This window comes from Tetrao urogallus (genome assembly GCF_951394365.1).
Source record: "Tetrao urogallus genome assembly, chromosome: 16".
In the NCBI taxonomy this organism is placed as follows: Eukaryota; Metazoa; Chordata; class Aves; order Galliformes; family Phasianidae; genus Tetrao; species Tetrao urogallus.
In genome coordinates, this window is record NC_136829.1 from 8,543,642 (window position 1) to 8,560,530 (window position 16,889).

General features: G+C 51.0%; 1 protein-coding gene across 1 annotated transcript; it reads right to left on the reverse strand.

Annotated features, from left to right (window-relative positions):
* Positions 1-4,649: 4,649 nt before the first annotated feature.
* Positions 4,650-14,764, reverse strand: RBBP8NL (RBBP8 N-terminal like; the record flags this gene model as incomplete). The annotated part of the gene is made up of 13 exons (XM_079543208.1): positions 4,650-4,768; positions 5,450-5,573; positions 5,909-5,979; positions 7,267-7,423; positions 7,763-8,567; positions 9,557-9,705; positions 11,124-11,206; positions 11,593-11,759; positions 12,769-12,841; positions 13,137-13,249; positions 13,389-13,484; positions 13,774-13,816; positions 14,698-14,764. The coding sequence occupies 13 exons, from the start codon at positions 14,762-14,764 to the stop codon at positions 4,650-4,652; spliced, it is 2,067 nt and encodes a 688-aa protein (XP_079399334.1).
* Positions 14,765-16,889: the final 2,125 nt, after the last annotated feature.

Below are 16,889 nucleotides of genomic sequence, written 5' to 3' on the forward strand. Positions count from 1 at the left end.
ATGGGCTCACAGTGTGTGGCTGCAGTGGGCACAGTGCTGCATTTCATGGATCTGCTGCTAAAAGGGATGGGTGGCCTCACTGCATTGCTCTCACAAGGCAGGGGCTGGGTGCAGGGCAGGGGGATCTCTGTTCTTCGCTGCTCCCCTGCGATGGGGAATTGCTGCAGCTGGGAAAGCTCTGCTTTAGCTGAGCATGCTGCGAACACAGGGATCCTATTTTGGAAAGGGGTTGGGATTGTCTCTGTGTGTCTGCACAGCTCCAAGTTCCAAGCTGGAACACACAGGAATCTTAACTTCTGCCAAGCCCCAGGTGAAAGCAGGTGGTTCTGCATTACTAGCAGCATCATTTCTTGGATGTAAAGCATTATTTTGATTTTCCAGTGCATAACTCAGTTCACTTTGCTCCTGGACTAACAGATGGATCTTATGGATGCCCTGAGGAATGTGGATACATGGCTGCTTAGCCAGGAGTCGCCGGAATAAGGCCCTGTTCTGGCCCTTATTCCAATATTATGTGGGCAGCAGAGGTACCAAAGACACTGAGAGTTTTTTTTTTCCTACATGCAAGAGCTGCAGGATTTGGCCTGAGCATCTGATATGAGACAGCATTTAAAGTACATCCGTGGGCTGGGTGTTATGTTTTTGCAAAATCATGGCCTGAGCTCAAGCAAAGATAAGCAGGTCAGGAATATATTTAGGCAGGAAGCCAGAGGAGCAGCCTTCCAGTTGGAGCAGCTGCTCGTACGAAGATGAAGCACAAGGAATCTTTGTACATTTTCCATCCTGAGCACAGTGTAGTCCTTCTGTAGTCTCACGTTGCTCAGGTGCTCTCCTCTGCCAGCCTGTGCCATCTGGGGAATGAAAGGGAAACAGTGAAAAATGCTGCTTTAGTCCCTAAGCCCAAACACTGGGGCATGGTTTGAAAAACAGCACTAATAGGCCGTTGCTGAAATACTCTCCTTAGCCCATGGTTACAGCAGCACATCCTGCACCCATCAGTGTCAGGCCCTGCAGCAGCCTGGTCAGCACTGTGACAGCCCCCACTGTGGAGCCCAAGCCCAGGGGACATCAGGCAGGACAATTCCCTGCAAGGAGGTTGGGCTGAGGTGGGGGGTCAGACTGCGCTCCCAGCTAGCACTGATAGGATGAGAGGTGATGGCCTTAAGCTGTGCCATGGGAGGGTCAGGTTGGCTATTAGGAAACAACTGTTTCTCCAAAAGAGTGGGGATTCAGTGGCACAGCTGCCCAGGGGGGTGGTGGGGTCACTGTCTCTGGAGGTGTTCCAGAGCCGTGGAGACGTGGCTTTGAGGGATGTGGGTGTGGGGGGTGGGCTGGGGTTTGTCTTGGGGGATCTTAAAGCTCTTTTCCAACCTCAGTGGTTCTGTGATTCTCTTCCCCTCTCCTGAGCAGGCTCCAGCCCAAGGTCTTGTGCCATGAACCCCTCATCCTCATGAAATCCTCTCCAACCACCATCACAGCCAGTCAAAGTGATCACCGTCACAATCACCACATCCATTCCAGCTGCCACAATTGAGATTACGCATTCTCCTGAGCTCCTCCAGCCCTATATATTATGCCTCAGAAGTTTTTGCAGGGTACCATTCCCATGTGAATGAGTATGGCTTCAAGTCCTGCCCTTAAGCTTTGTCCCAACACTGCAGCTGTCCTACATCAGCAAGCTGTGGGGTCGTGGCTGCCCGCACCATGCCTGCAGAGTGCGCCTGACCTTGGGAAGCACTCACCCAAATGTCCATCCCACTCATATCCCCCAAACGGGACTTAAGCAAGAGTGCAGCAATGCCTGGAATGAGTGTTCCTGCGGTGAGCGGAGGGGTGAAGCTGTGTTCCCAAAGCCAGCACTATAAATGGGCATCACTGAGCAGATCCCATTTAAAGGGATTTCACTACAGAGAAAGTGGCAGACAGCCTCATGAAAAAGAAACAGCCTTAGGATATCTTCAAAATACCTCCTGCTGTAGAGGGAATGACACTGCTGAAAGCTTTAAGGGAAGGAGGAAATCTGGTGTGCACTTCTCTATTTTTGGTGCTTTTAGTTCCTGCATCCCAGCACGGCCCTGTTCACTCCCAGCTCTGTTGCTGCCTCCCTGCACAGCAGCAGCTCAGTTACAGTGCAACAGAGGAACCTTTGTGTGGTGGTATTTTTTTCCCCCCGAGGTGGAGATTTATATTCACATCGAGGCTTGCGCAAACATATTTCTTACAGCACTTTACAAACCGGTAGCTGGAAATGTCACTTTGCTGCTGAGTCAGTGGGAGGCTGATGCATTGAGGACAAGGGGCTGCTGTGCATCCCCCAGCTCTGCGGGCTGAGAGCAGCCAGCAGTGCTGGGAGAATGATTCAGCATCTACAAATGCTTAAGGATCAGCAAGCAAAAAGCTTGGAGTGGTCTGCGATCGGAAATGTTTTGCATGACAGGCAGCAAGGCAGCCAGCCATGCTGTTTCTGATGGCTAAATCAGAACAGCAATGCTTACCCTGTTGCTCTTTCAGATTTGCACAATTTCAGGCGCAGCCAATTGCAACCAAGCTGCTTTCCCAATCTTGTTCTCTGGGAAAGGAGCTCATGGGCACAGGCACGCTACCTGCATGCACATCTACATGGATGGCAGCAGATCTATGATTTATTCAAACAAAACCAACATGGACTGCCAGCCCTCCAGAAGGACTGAGCTGGTTTTGGGACAGCCTCTCTTCTGCTTTTTTGCTCCAAGGGACATAACTCACGCATTCATCATGGGTGGATTTTGGGTCATTGCACAAGGCAGTGCTGTGCTCAGAGCTTCCTTCCTTATAGCAGAACAAGCTCAAGCCTCAGCCTGCCTGGACATCACTAAACCAATACTTGCATTTATCTGTCAAGAATCACACAAGCAAGAGACTGGCAGCAGAACTACAGGCACTGATGGACTCCAGCAGTTACCCATGGCCCTGCAGAATGGTGGCGGATGTCAGCATGCAGGGGCTGGGTGAGGGCAGCATTACAGGGCTGGATGGATTGTGGTGTGCGAAGCATGATTTTCCCCCAGCAACTTGCTACGTGTCCTTTGATTCAGAAAAAAAAAACCACACACAACATGGTTTGTTTGTTTTTATAGTGATGGGATTGTCCTAACTACGAAATGTGTGTCACCTCCAAACTCCTGGAACACCTATGCATGGAGGTATGGAGGCACTAGCTGAGAATGTCTACTGGAAAAAGGCAAGAGGCAACACAAACAAACAAACAAATAAATAAATAAATAAAGGTCCAATAAGAGAAGGTGAATTCTGTGCAGTGTACTGCAAAGAAAAAAAAAAATTGGTGAATTTGTTTCTCTTGGCAGCACTTCTGCTTATCGAGGGATCATCAAAGGGAGGGGATGATTTTGCAGTTGCATAAAAAAATCCTTCCCTCCTTCAGTTGTCCTGGTCTAAGGCTGTCTTCTTGCAGAGGGACCTTTTTCAGGTTTATATCCCTTTCTCCTTTCCTTCCCATCCCTTTACCCCAGCAGCCCAGGGGAGGCGTTGCGGGGCGCAGTGCGGAGCGGCTCTGCCCGGCAGGCGGCACTGCGCGCCCGCGGCTGTCTGCTCTCAGCGCCGGGCCCAGGAGCCCTGCTCTCTCCCTGCTTGGCTGCAGTGAGTCTTTTTGCTTTATTATTAATGTTATCATTATTGTCTCTATTAATATATATACGCATACTTATCTTTTTTATTATTTATTTTTATTTTACCTGGCTTGCTCTAAGAAGATGGAAACACAATGTGGAGAAGATGCCTGTGTCAGTTGTGCGTCCGGCTGGGGGTTTGGCTTGCCATGCTTCCCCCCCATGTGAATGGGACAAACAAACCCTCAATAAAATAAGAGCAGTGCCAGGCAGAGAAAGTGGCTGTGGGAAGGAACCACACAGGGCACGTGCTGTCTCTGGCACTTTTGTTTCAGCTCTGTTTGCTGTACGTGTGCAAGGAACAGCCCTGCCATAGTGCAGCGCTGCTCACTCCTGCTCTTCAGTCCCATCCCAAGCAGCAGCACTCCATCACTCGATGCTGAAGGCCATGATTCAGAAAAATTGCATGAGAACAGTTTATCCATATGAAAACAAGCTCTCTGCATGAGCTGCTGGGCTGGGGCTGTGCCGTGGGGCACAGCCAGGAGCACACACCTGGCTCTGCTGGGGACACCGGACACCTCAGGCATGCTGTCCTTTCTCATGCTCTTGTCCCTTCCCTCACTGGGAATGTGTCTCACCTGCTTGGCCCATGTGCTCAAAAGGAAATCCATGGGCTTTGCAGCTCAAACAAGATCCACACCTGTATGAAACCCAGGTCAGGATTGAATTGATGCATTGGGACAAAGGGACCTGCAGTGCTCAGGTGGGCATTGGGTTCTGGGCCATGGGGAGTGAGGTTGGGGTCCCTCCTCCCAGCACCAAATCCTGAGGAAGAGTATGGTCCCTCTTCCTGGCACCAAGGTGAAGGTCCATGCTTGAGCCTCTCCCAGGAGCACCCAGGGAGGGTTCGAGGGTGCCCTGCTCCTGAAGTAGTTCTTATGGGTCCTTGTGGACAGCAGTTGCTCTCTTGGTGTTGGTGGAATACTGGATCTGAGCTCTTCTCCTTCAGTTGCAGTGTCCATGTGTCTCTGCACCACCCAGTTAACTCTCCTCAGAGGGGTCATGGTGGGAAGCCAAGCAGCTCTCCGCTTTCTCTGTCATCCCCAGTGAGCACTGCTCCACTTTGACTTTCTTTCTTCCTCTCATTGCCTTCTTGGAGCCTGTTAACAGCAAGATGAGCCCAGGAGTTCACTGCAGAGTAATGGATTTGCACATACAAGGCCGATGCGGTCTAATCCCAAAACAGGGACTGCACAGGGGGAAAGCAAAGCTCAGCAAAAGAGAGTGTGACAGGGCCATATGTAAGGCTTGATGGCCACACTGGCTAATCCTCATCTTTATCAGGAACAGCTCTCTGCTCATTCACCTGTAGGAAGTGTGGGCCCAACGCATTCCTTTGTCAGCCAGGGAAAAGCTCTGAGGCCACAGTGGAAAGTCAACAGAGCTGGCAGAATCCTTGATCTGAATGTCAACAGCTTGCTGCTGGGAATTTGGCTGTCCCCAGCTAGCTCCTCCCAAGTGGTGAGCAAACAGGATGGACGTGGAGCTGTTAGGTGCTCAGGGTGCTCTCTGGCCAACAAGCATGGCTTAAGTTGGAAGGAACCTTAAAGATCATTCAGTTCCATTAACAGCTCTGCTCTGACTGGGGATACTGTTGCCAAAAGCATGGTCCAGTATGGCTTATTGCAGCGAACCATAAGACTCTACTGTGCCACGTTGGGCAAACGTGTGCACACTGGGGTTTGTTTGCAGAACACCCATGAATAGGAAAGTGCCCAGAGCCCTCGGGTGCTGCATTGAAGGAACCCCTCAGGAAATAGAATGAGAAACTCCTTCCTCACCTTTTGCCCAGGAATCCTGTCCTCTTCTCTTCTTCTGCAGTGCATGAACTTTGTCTTTGGTGCAAAAATATTTCCCTTCTGACTGGGCTTCTTGCAGGACGTCGTGTTCATAGGGAGAAGCCACCTGCACCAATGAGAAGAACCATCAATCTACAAAATACCTGATTGCCAGTGCACTGACAGCTTGGCTGAATTGCCAGGGACCTGTGCAACCATCACCACAGAGTTGTAACAAGGTTTGGTGTTCAGAAACCTATCTACAAAGAGTGACATATCTACCCCTCAGCAACCAGTTGGGTAACAGAGTGGAAATGGGTCTTGGCACCTGATGCAGGAAGAGCTGTCACCTCCTGGAGGGAGTTGGGCAGGGACAACCCGTCCTGCACCTCCTGGTGCTCCCAGAACAGGAATTCCTGGTCCAAAGGCACTGTTTCACCCAAGAAACCAAAGCCAACCAACCTCGCTGTCTGTTGTATCTGCCTCATCAGATTCCTGCTTTGTGGACTCATCATCATCACCATCATCATCATCTAAGGAAACACAAAATTAAGGGTTTTTGGTTGGCACAGGGGGCAACAAGCACATGAATATGATACAGAGCCACAGGACCAGGCTTGGAGAGCTTTCATTATGAGGTGTCTGCATTCATAGAATCACAGAATCATTGAGATTGGAAAAGAACTCTAAGATCCCCAAGCCCAACCCCAGCCAACCCCACTGTACCCACTGTCCACACCTCTCAGTGCAACACCTCCACAGTTCCTGAACACCTCCAGGGATGGTGACCCCACCACCTCCCTGGGCAGCTGTGCCACAGCATCACCAGTCTTTTGAAGAAGAAACTGTTCCTAACATCCAACTTGGACTTCCCTTGGTGCAACTTACAGCCATTACCTCTCTTAAAATAAAGTTGCACCCTGTCATGGCTGGCAGCTTTGGCAGCAGGAGATGTGGTGTAGCCTCTTCCCTGCTCAGCAAAAGAGGTTTTGCCACACACAGCCCCAAGGCCACACAACTCCTGGCATGTATCTGCACACACCTAGCTCCTGCATGGGGCCACAACCCAGCATTGCCCCATCTGCACACCCCTTGTACCAGCAGGGTTGGAGCTGCGTCCTCATCCCTGCCCAGCACCTTTAGCATCCCTAGAACCCAACCCCATCCTCATGCTGTCCTTCCAGGGGTTAAAGGTCCACTAGAAAGCACAGGAAGTATTTGTGCGCTTCTTCCTGGGCTTTGTGTCAGCCTTCAGGTGAGAACTGAAGAAAGTTCTGTGTTTTCCCACACCCAGAATGTAATCAGCTGAAATTCTTCTGCTATGATGATATCTCCTTAACATGTAAATCACACAGGGCTTCCCTCCTTCCCCCCCCCTCTTTTTTTTTCCCCCACTGTGCAAAATCCCGCTCCCAGTGTTCCCAAACCACTCCGACACGCCCAGACCAACTAATCCAGGTGAACTCAACATTCTGGCCAAGCCAGTAGGGCTGGTAAGGATCAGCTCCACATGGACGTGTTGCCCACTGTGCTCCCCATGGCTTCTGCTTCCCCCCACCAGCAAACCCAGCCCTGCCCCACAGCCATCAGCGAGAGGGAGCACCTCAGCCAGAGGGCACAGCTCAGTTGAGGGATGGAAAAAGGCTCTATAGGGGTTGGGGTGGGGAAAAAGGAAGAATGCAGGTAACAGCATCCCTCCCCCTGTGCACAAGAGCAATTTGGGAGGATGGGGAGCACCTGTTGTGGTCAGCAGGCACTGCAGGTGTTTGCAAAAGTTGTTTCCCATTGCAGGTTGCCTTCACACACACACCAAAACGCACCTTTGGCATTTGCCTTCTCAGATGTCAGGCTTGCCCGAGGCTCTTTACCTGGTTCTTCCTTCTGTGCACTGGCTACCAGTCTCACCCTGGGCTCTGGAGGAGTCTCTGTGTTGCTTGGTGGTGACTTGTTTATAGGATGCATCCGGGAGAGAGTGAGCTGTAAGGGGCAGTGAGTGCAGAAATCCCATAAGTACCATAAATAGAACCACTGCCTTCAAATGTGGGAGAAAAGGGCCATCCCCAGTCCCATCTCATTGACTGCGACAAGCACTGGGATGAGCATCATCTCTACCCAAACCAGTGGGAATGATGCACATCTTTCCTCTGAGCTGAGTGGAAAACACCATTGCCAAACACTTGTTGGTGACAAAACCACCTGTTTCCAGAGCACTTCAGCATGGGACGTTAATTGTGATTGTAATGACACTGGCACTGAGCACCAGAATTCCAACAGGAGAGAAGGGGTTGGTGTGATGCCAACCTGAGTTGTACTCACCATAGCTGCCTCCTCTTCCTCTTCCTCCTCCTCCTCCTCCTCCTTAATGGCACCAGGCTGCTCTGTGACCTGTCTCTGGGCAGCATCATGCCAGCAGCTGTGAGGCTGTGAGCTGTCCCTCTCCATCCCATGTCTTCTGCAGGAGCCATGCATGGGGCTGTCCCCTGGGCTCAGACATGGACTGGTGGCCTCCTGGTGCTTGATCCGTCCCATTCCCCTCCCACGCCCGGTGTCTGACAGGTCCAGTGGGACATCCATGCCATAGTCTTTCAGTGCTTCCACCTTTCCTCGGTGCTCAGAGCCATCCCGGCTCAACCAGAGCACTCTCTCCACCTTCCCATCTGCAGCATCCTCCATCCTCTCCTCCTTGCATCCCACTGTGATGCTCAGGCATGGGGACAGTGGCCGCTCCTTGGGCACAGCTTTGGGCTCCCCATCCACCCTGACCCGATGGCTTTGCTGCTGCTCAAGATGTTGCAGCCGCTCACGGTGCTTGAGGAGGTGCAGCTTCCCCTCCAGGTGCTGGTCCCTCACATACACCACAGCTGCAGGGAGCTTCAGCAGGGCAGCTCTGTCATCCCAGTCATCACGTGGCCTTGTCCTGCCACCACCATCTGTGGCCCTGAGCAAACGGCTGTGGAAGCTGCTGTCCCCATCGGGTGGAACACAACCACTTGCCAGCCCCAGCTGGTGCAGGGCGAGGTGCTTGTTGAGGAGGCAGAGCTGCTCTTTGCGGGCAGTCAGCTTTAGGCTTTCGTAGGATGGAGCAGTCTTGGGGGAGATTGGCTTGGTTGTTGTTAAGTAACTAAAAGATATGGGAAAGAAATCACATTTTGGGGGGAACCTTCATGATTTTCCAGCTCCTGCAGGTGGTGGTGGGGATGTGGTGACCACTTACTGCTGCTGAGAATCATAGAATCACAGAATCCTTAAGGTTGGAAAAGGCTCTAAGATTCCCAAGTCCAACCCCAATCTACCCCACCATGCCCTCTGACCACATCCATCAGTGCCACATCTCCATTGTTCCTGAACATTTCCTGGGCAGCCTGTGCCTCACCAATTTTTTTTTTTGAGAAGAAATTTCTTCTAGTATTCAGCCTGGACTACTCCTGGAGTGAATTACAGCCAGTACCTCTTGTCCTGGAAGCCACCGTCCAAGCCAGACCGTGCATCCAGAGGCTCCTTGCCTCCCAGCATGGCTGTCCCCAGACTCTCCCAGTGGCTTGAAGGATCTGATGACAGAGGAGCGATCCCCAGCCCCACTCCGGAGCAGATCTCTCAGCAGTGCCAAGGAGGCAGCGCTGTGCATGAACCTGCCCATGCAAACCGAGTCCCTGATGTTGCTCTTCACTTGGCAAGTGCCCTGTGTGTGAGCAGTTGTCGGGAATGCACGGCAGATCCCTCCCACTGTGGGCAGCTGGCAGTCTGCAGCCAAACAGCTTCTTGTGCTTCCAAAATCAATGGGGAGGAGAAGCCCTGGGAATCGCTGAGCCCTGCATAAAAGCCCATTAGAATAGATAAGGAGCAGCATGGACTGCTGCCTCCTGCTCAGCCAGGTCCTTACTCTGCAGGCTGGGGACAGGCGCCTGGGTCTATCTGAAGGTGAAGTAACACGAGACTGGACTGGTTGAGTTGGATTCCAGTCATTTTTCTCAAGTGGGAGACCCTCCCCTGTTCCCTGAGGCTGTGGGCATTGTGAGAAGTGTGGACAAGAAGGTGGACAAATAGGGATCACAATTTAGGTGCTGCCTAATGGGGTCCTGCTCCTGCAAGGGGCACAAGCAGAGGACTCACGGCTCCAGGCTGGGGCTGCGTTCCTGCTCTGCTGGCAGTGGGGTCTTCCTGGCCGGTGGAGACACTGCAGCCCTCGAAGGACTTTTCTCCAGGCTGTGCCTCACCAGGGCGATGGTGCCGTGCAGCTGGTTGGCAATTCTCTGGGATGCCTGCAAGGAAAAGTGGGGTCAGGCAGTGGGATGTGTGCTGGGGCGCTGAGAGCACCATGTGGCTCTGGGAGCTGTGCTGGGTGCAGACCCAACTCCTCACCAGTGGTAACAGAAACTGCTCCTGCTGTTCCGTACCGATGACACCCCATCAGCTTTTACAACAGCTCCCACCTCAGAGGTGGTAAGAAGTGATTTGATATAATTCCAATCAGTGGCTGAATCTTAATTGTTTTGGCTTTCCCAGGAAAGCTTCCCTTTGTGTTTTCCTCGATATTCTTTAATTTCTGGCTGCACTGATCTGTGGCCAAGGAGACCACATCCCTTGTCTCAAGTCAGCAGCTTAACCAAGATAAGACCCTGCAAATTCCCCAACCATTGCTCAGGACTCTGGGATTCATTCCATGCTGCTGGTATTTCTTTGGGGGTGCATTTCCAGCAGAGACCCAGCAGTGAAGCCAGGACATCGCAATCCCATCTGCTGCGGAAGGCTCACCACGTGTTCTGACTCGACTTCTCCCTGCTTAACAGAGATGTCACCAGTCCTTTCTGTGATCCCCACATTAATTATCCTTGCAGCCTGCCGGCAGCCTCACCAGAACCTCACTTCACCCACTCCTTCAGGTTTTCTGCACAGTTCAGCTAAGCAAAGGCTGTGCTAAAACAGAAGCGGCTGTGTGGGTGTGTGTGCGTGGGCTTGGGTTCCCATGGCGAGAGCAGGGCTCCAGGTCCTGCAGCCTCATTTCCCAGTGCCCAAAATCATCATATCACTCAGCATCCCTCAGCTGATACATGCTCTGTGCTTCAAAGGCATGGCTGGCTTGTATCTACACACAAAATGGTAACCAGTGAATGCCAGTTCCTCTGCAAACACCACTGTTCATTATGCTGCAGATGAAGAGATATCCGCGATGCTCTTGGGCAGGTCTGCTGTGCTGCATTTGTATTCTGTATATCCAAAATCTCCACCATTCACATGCTCTCCAGGCTTTGCCATCGTTCACAGTGCTGCAGCCTCTTGTTCCTGATTATCACTTAGAATAAGCTGCACCAAAACGTGAGTTGAGATGATCTCCTCATGAGAAAGATTTTCTCAGCAAGAGAGGAGCCATTGTGTTGGGGAGGGGACTCAGGGGTGCTAGATGTGTTGTCATGAAGGGCAAACTGAAGATGTACTCTCCTATAACAAGGAACAGAAGCCTATGATAAAATCTAAAGGATTTGCTAGCAGATAGTGGCAATTCCTGCAAAGCATGCACCTATCGTTGGGTTTTCCTCCTTATCCCTAGCAACAGCATTCTGCCCAATTCTAGGTAGTTATTTTACCCTCTTAAGTATTTCCTACTCATTCTCCATCCGTTTCAACCCTTTCTCACCCAATGCAAACAGGGAGCAGCCCTGGGCTCCCTCTGTCTACTCACCATTTCTGCCAGGCTGGCTTCTTGGAGGATAGTGCTTGGGGAAATCCTGCTGCAAGGAGAGCTTCTCTGTGCTGTGGTCTTCTCTGCAAACAAAAGACAAAACCAGCCTCTGGAACAGTCCCACTGAACTGAAAATTCCTTCTGGTTCTAGCAAGTATGTGAATGAATGGACTCTCCATTGCATGCATAACTGGCACCAAGGCAAACATATGGTCTCTGCACCATATGAGTGGTGGCTGCATGCCTGCACAGAACCTGTCTTAGAGCAAGAGCACCCAAACACCCCCAGCTACTGTTTGCACAAAGCAGAGCAGCATATTTGTCCCTATTCCGTGTGAGCATCCATCTGAGCTGCCAGCAGCTTGCACTATGCTCTCCAGGCCCATTCCTTGAGTAGTTCTGCCCCATGGCTCAGCCACTCTGTCTCATCTCCAGGACCCCAGGCGGGTGGTTGGACCACAGCACCTACCTTCCCCCAGCTCGAGGCCCGGCACACCGTGCTGGGAGTCCACTGCTGCTCCAAGAACCACTCTGTCAGCGCTGGTGTTCCTGCTAGTGGGGGACAGTAATGGCAGTGGGGAGCTGGGTGTGGAGCTGTGCTCCCTGGAGATGGCTCCTTGGTACTTGATCCTGTCCCTGCAGAGAGCAAAAAGACACAGAAGGATGAGAAGGGATGGGAGAAGGGAATCATCAGTTTGAGAGCCACTGTAGCAGCAGCTTTGAGTTACAGAACCTGATGTGTAAATATACATATTTATATATCTTGTGGATAGACCGGATCTTCAGCATCACCTCCTTCCCTTTCAGGTTATCACTGGCTTGGCTGCAGTCCGCAGCATGAGACAGAGCCAGCATGACAGCTCAAGGTCTGATTTCCCCACCTGCCCATGGGTAATGTTATGGGGAACCACGAAGTTGGGTAAGACAAAACCCCATTGCAGCAGTTGCAAAAGCTCTGTGATCTGTACATCCCTGTCTGGTGTAGGGCTGGATTCAGAGCTCCCACTGTCACCATTTTGAGATAGTGTGTCCCTTGGAGGGAGCTGCTTTGAGTCTGAGCCCCACACTTCGGTCACCAATCAAGTCCTGACCAGACCTTGATGCCAAGACATGGGTGTTTGGTTGGAACCTTCCAATGCAGCAGCCCAGGGAAGAGCAGAGCTCGATGCTTAGCAAACCCAACAGGATCAGCAGCTCCCAAACTGCTCAGACCTTGAAGAGCATCAGAGGATAGAAGTGAATTTCTCTTTAAGTAGGCAGCACTTCTGAGCTCCAATGAAAACACATTTCTAAACTAATCCCTCGGTGCTAATTCCTCTGGACTTTAAGCCCTTGAGGAATGAGCTGATTTGTATGTATCAGCCTGCCTGGCAGGTTCCTTGGCTTTCAGCATTAACCTGCTGGAGCAGGTCTTTCCCTTGTTATCACTGGATCCCCATGTTCCCAAAGACTCAGCTATTGGGTGCATGAGAAGAGGGGAATGAGCAAAGCTCAATGAGGACTTGGACCTTTAAAAGTATTTTGCTGTCATAATGCCTACAGGAAACTATCCCTGTGGACACAAAGGTCCAGACGTAGCCCTGCTCAGTGGTAGGAAAGCCACACCAGCACCCTGTGCCATGGATGACATTCAGAGAGCACTTACTCTGGACTCTGGAGCCTCTTCAGTTCTTCCTTGAGAGTTTTGTTCTCCTCCTTCAGGCGGCTCATCTCATTGGCTACAAAGAGACACCAGAAGAGCCACAGCCTTTGGGTGCTGAATGGAGCAGGATGGTGCTTGACCTCTTATCTCTCCTTTTTCTGGAGATACAGAGGGCTGAAACCCCAGCTCCAGTCTTCATGTGTAGCTGTCAGACGTGATTCCTCAGCACCTCCATGCTTCCATCACTCCCTCCCTCCCTCCTCCCCATCACCAAACTCCTCCTGCTTGTTCAGCCACTGAGTGGCTCTGTGCAGGTATCAGAACAGCCCCAATAAGCCAAATCTGAGCTTACAGCAGACCTTGGTACCTACTGAGAATGAAGATGTGCTGGAGGCTCTGGAAATGGGAATTTTCATATTCATTCTGCTTCTTTTTTGCCAGCTCCTGGGTGACCATGCATCTGTCACAGAGACCTGCTCGCAGCCTGGATGAAAACCCATGGTTGGGAGCTTGTTACCATGCATCCATATGGGGAAATGGGACCATGCCTGTGCAGTATAGTGCACTCCTCACCATTACCAGGAGATGTGAGTGACACCAAATAGCTGACCATGAAATCCTACCTGTTCTCCAGCACTTTTACATTTTCTTTGAGGACCTTCTGTTGTTCCCTTAGTTGGTGGTTTTTAGCAAACAACTCTTCAATTCTCTGGGCATCGCTAATGCAAGAGAAGAGTCAGGAAAAGAGAGTTACTGGGCTTCTCCCAATACCTATGGCTTCATTCTCAGTGCCTAGACTGTGGGAAGGGTTTCTGCTCTGAGCCCACTGTACTGCTTGCACTGCTGGTGCTTAAATTTGGCACTGCCAAATAGGTGAAGGATGCTCTCTAAAACAGGGAAACACCTGCTTAGGGCTGTAGGCACCTCTGTGATGCACAGAAGTGCCTGGAAGTCTTAAAACCCATCCCCTCCACCTGCTGGGACATCGACACCGCAGGCACTGCTCACCGGCACTTCTCTGTCGTCAGCTCCGTTAGCTTTGTTTGCAGACCTGGAACAAGGAACAGAAATGGAGAGATGGGTGCTAATTGCAAATCCCACAGGACCTCAGAAACAAAAGGCAGTCACCTGACTTCTGCCTGAAAGGAACTTCTATGCTTTGCAAACCACATACCTGAGAAAGACCAGCACGCATCCTGCACCAAACGACACCGCAGTTTGACATAACTGGCAAAGCTGTACAGCATGGGAGCAGGTTTTGCATTTCCACTGTTTAATGGATTTGCATTTCCCCTCCTCCCCCAAAAGTCTGTTACAGTTTTGTTTCTGGTTCTTTTAGCTACAGCAGACATTTCCCAGGTGGGCAGTATTTTATAGCTCTGGGGGCTGCAAAGCGTCTCGGAGAATATTTACAGCTCAACAAGAACACTTTCATTGATGGATCTGCAGATGTTACGTTTTGTCAAATCCATTTTATGCAAAATAGATGTAAACATGTGGTTTAGATTGCTCAACAGTTTCCTCTAACTCTCCCGTGGCCCGAAATCACAAAGACTGAAATGAATTCATAAGCCAGAATCTTCCAAAAGCGCTGTTGCTTTGTTCATAATGCTGACACTGGGAATTGTTTTAATAGGAAAGCAATTGGATTTGGCATTTGCTTCCTTAACTGAACGGTTCTTACTTTAATGATGTATGACTGGGAAATTCCCAGGAGGAATAAACTATCTAAGGTTTTCCACAACACGGCATTGAATTCTTGTTGCTTCTTCCTTGTAGAACACTGTGTCTTTCCCATTCCCTCTTTCCCTCAGTATCCAAGCTGTATCCCAATAAGATGGAGGAAACACACCATCAGAGGGTTATTTGAAACCAAACAAAAAAGGAATGGACTTTGGCCAGCTGTTAAGAAGACTTCTCACGTCTCCTTACCTTGAACTTCTTTTTCATGGATTTCCTTGAGCTTGTTCAAGAATTCTGCAAAGCTCTCTGTGGTCATGTTCAGGGCTGTGCCGTGCTCCTGGGTCACACGCAAGGATGTCCTGTTGTTTCAGATTACTCAGATTTTAGCCTAGAACAGAAAAAAAATGTCCAATAAAAAATCCATCTTGTGGATATTTGGTTGGACTACATGATCTTAGTGGTCTTTTCCAACTTGAATGGTTCTACAATTTTATGATATGGTGTTTTGCTAAGCCTTAGAAAGAGGACAAAGAAATACCTTCCCAAATGTAGGAAGTAAAATAATTTGCTCACCCACACATGCAACAAGAGCGGTGTGTTCACTGGGGTTTTCACAACAGTGCACCCTGAATCAGTCCAGAGCTGGGAGCACAGACAGAATAGTGATGGCTTGGATAGTGGGAACACCACAACAGATAAAATCAGGCTTTTCCTCTACTTTTGGGGACTGTGGGGCTCTATGTGGGCAGCAGGACTCGTGTCCCATGCTGCTGGGAGAAAAGTCTTTGTAGCTGCAGGGCTGGAGCCTGATAGCTCTATAAATGCTTGCCTGATACGCACCGCTCGACTGCCCACCTGCCATCGCCCTGGCTGCCCTGCTGCCTCCTCGCACCTGGGGAGACACCAAAACCAGAACCATTAGTCCTGTTCCTGTTTTCCAGATGCTTGGAGAGGAGAAGGCTGAGTGAGATCCGTGGCCCCACAGAACCATGGGGAGGGCTCGGGTCTCTGCCCCCCCTGCCTCTGCCTTGGTTTCCCCATTGATGCTGTGGGGTTAGGGTCAGCGTTAGTAAGCCGTGGTACCCCCAGTTCAGTAAGCTGTGAATGACAAGATTGTAGGGGTTGGAAGGGATCTCTGGAGATCATTCAGTCCAACCCCAAGGGCACCAGGTAGCCATCAATCTGAAAATCAAGTGGCAGGTTGTAAAATCTGCCCTAACCCCAATGATCATGAGCTCTGATGTTGCCAGCAGGGATGCTGACATTGATCTAAACTTTCTCCTTCCAAAATGGGGATGCTCAGCCAAAACCTTGGGCAGTATCAGGACATGACAGTGGTCCCCCAGATAGCTGTGATCCCTCCTGGGCCAGGCAGTGCTGTTGAACAGCACGTATACAGATGTCACTTGGGGCATTGCAGAGGGTCCCCCACTTGCTTTGGGTGTCTGATTTGTGTGCCCTGGGCCAGCAAACCTCACACAACAGGGAGAATCCAGAAACCCCACGGCAGCATGGGAAGAGTTCTGCAGCTGCTGCACGCTCCCCATCCCTGCCGGCACCTGTGTGCCTTTATCTGCATGCAGAGCAGAGGTGTGCCTGATCGCCTGCATATGCAAGATGTGGGCATGAAGAGCTGGAAGGAGAAACTTTCCCCTAAAGGGTCTGATTTTAAAAAGAAATTAGGCACGCGCCAGTGAGCACAAGCAGCAGGCTGGGCTTGTGTGCTCTCACCACGCTCAGCTCAGCGTGACAGAGACTAAAATACAGATCAGAAACTCAGCTGCAAAACCACGCTCTTAGAACATGAACATCTGAGCAGCTCCCCTTGCCTTTTGAGCATAAAAATGTAAGAAAAAACATTGCTGCCCCTTCTGTGGGCAGAAAGCAGCTTGTGCCAGCAGTGGGTGATGTCTCCCGAGCACACACAGCTTGTTGCAGCTCGCACAGCCAACAGGCTGCTCGGGATCAGCCACCGTGAAATGGGATTGGGAGCTGATCTCTTCTGCTCAACCTCAAAAACCACCGCTTAACAATGAGCCAGGTGAAATAATACCCAGCTCATCTCCGACAAAAACCCGATGAAATGATGTTAACAAGGACACCATCTGTGCAGCTGGCAGCCTCTTGGAGTTGCTGAGTCCTGAATTTGGGGTGAGGGGGAGATGGGGAGGTTCACCGCTGCCTGGTAGGGTGCCGGTGGGAAGACTTTGAAGTGCTGAGGGGTGGGATGGCTTTGCACCTGGAAGCTGAGCATGTGCCATGGTGTGGGCTCCATTCTGGCCTTCCAGCACTGGATCGGCCCCTACTCACACTGCCCTGTCTCACTGTCATCATCCCCATCTATGGCACTCAGGGCTGAGGCTGGGATGTGCCAGGGAGGAGATATATGGGTTGGGATGTGGGGGGAGCCGGCTCCAAGCCCCAAAAACAGTGCAGGCTGC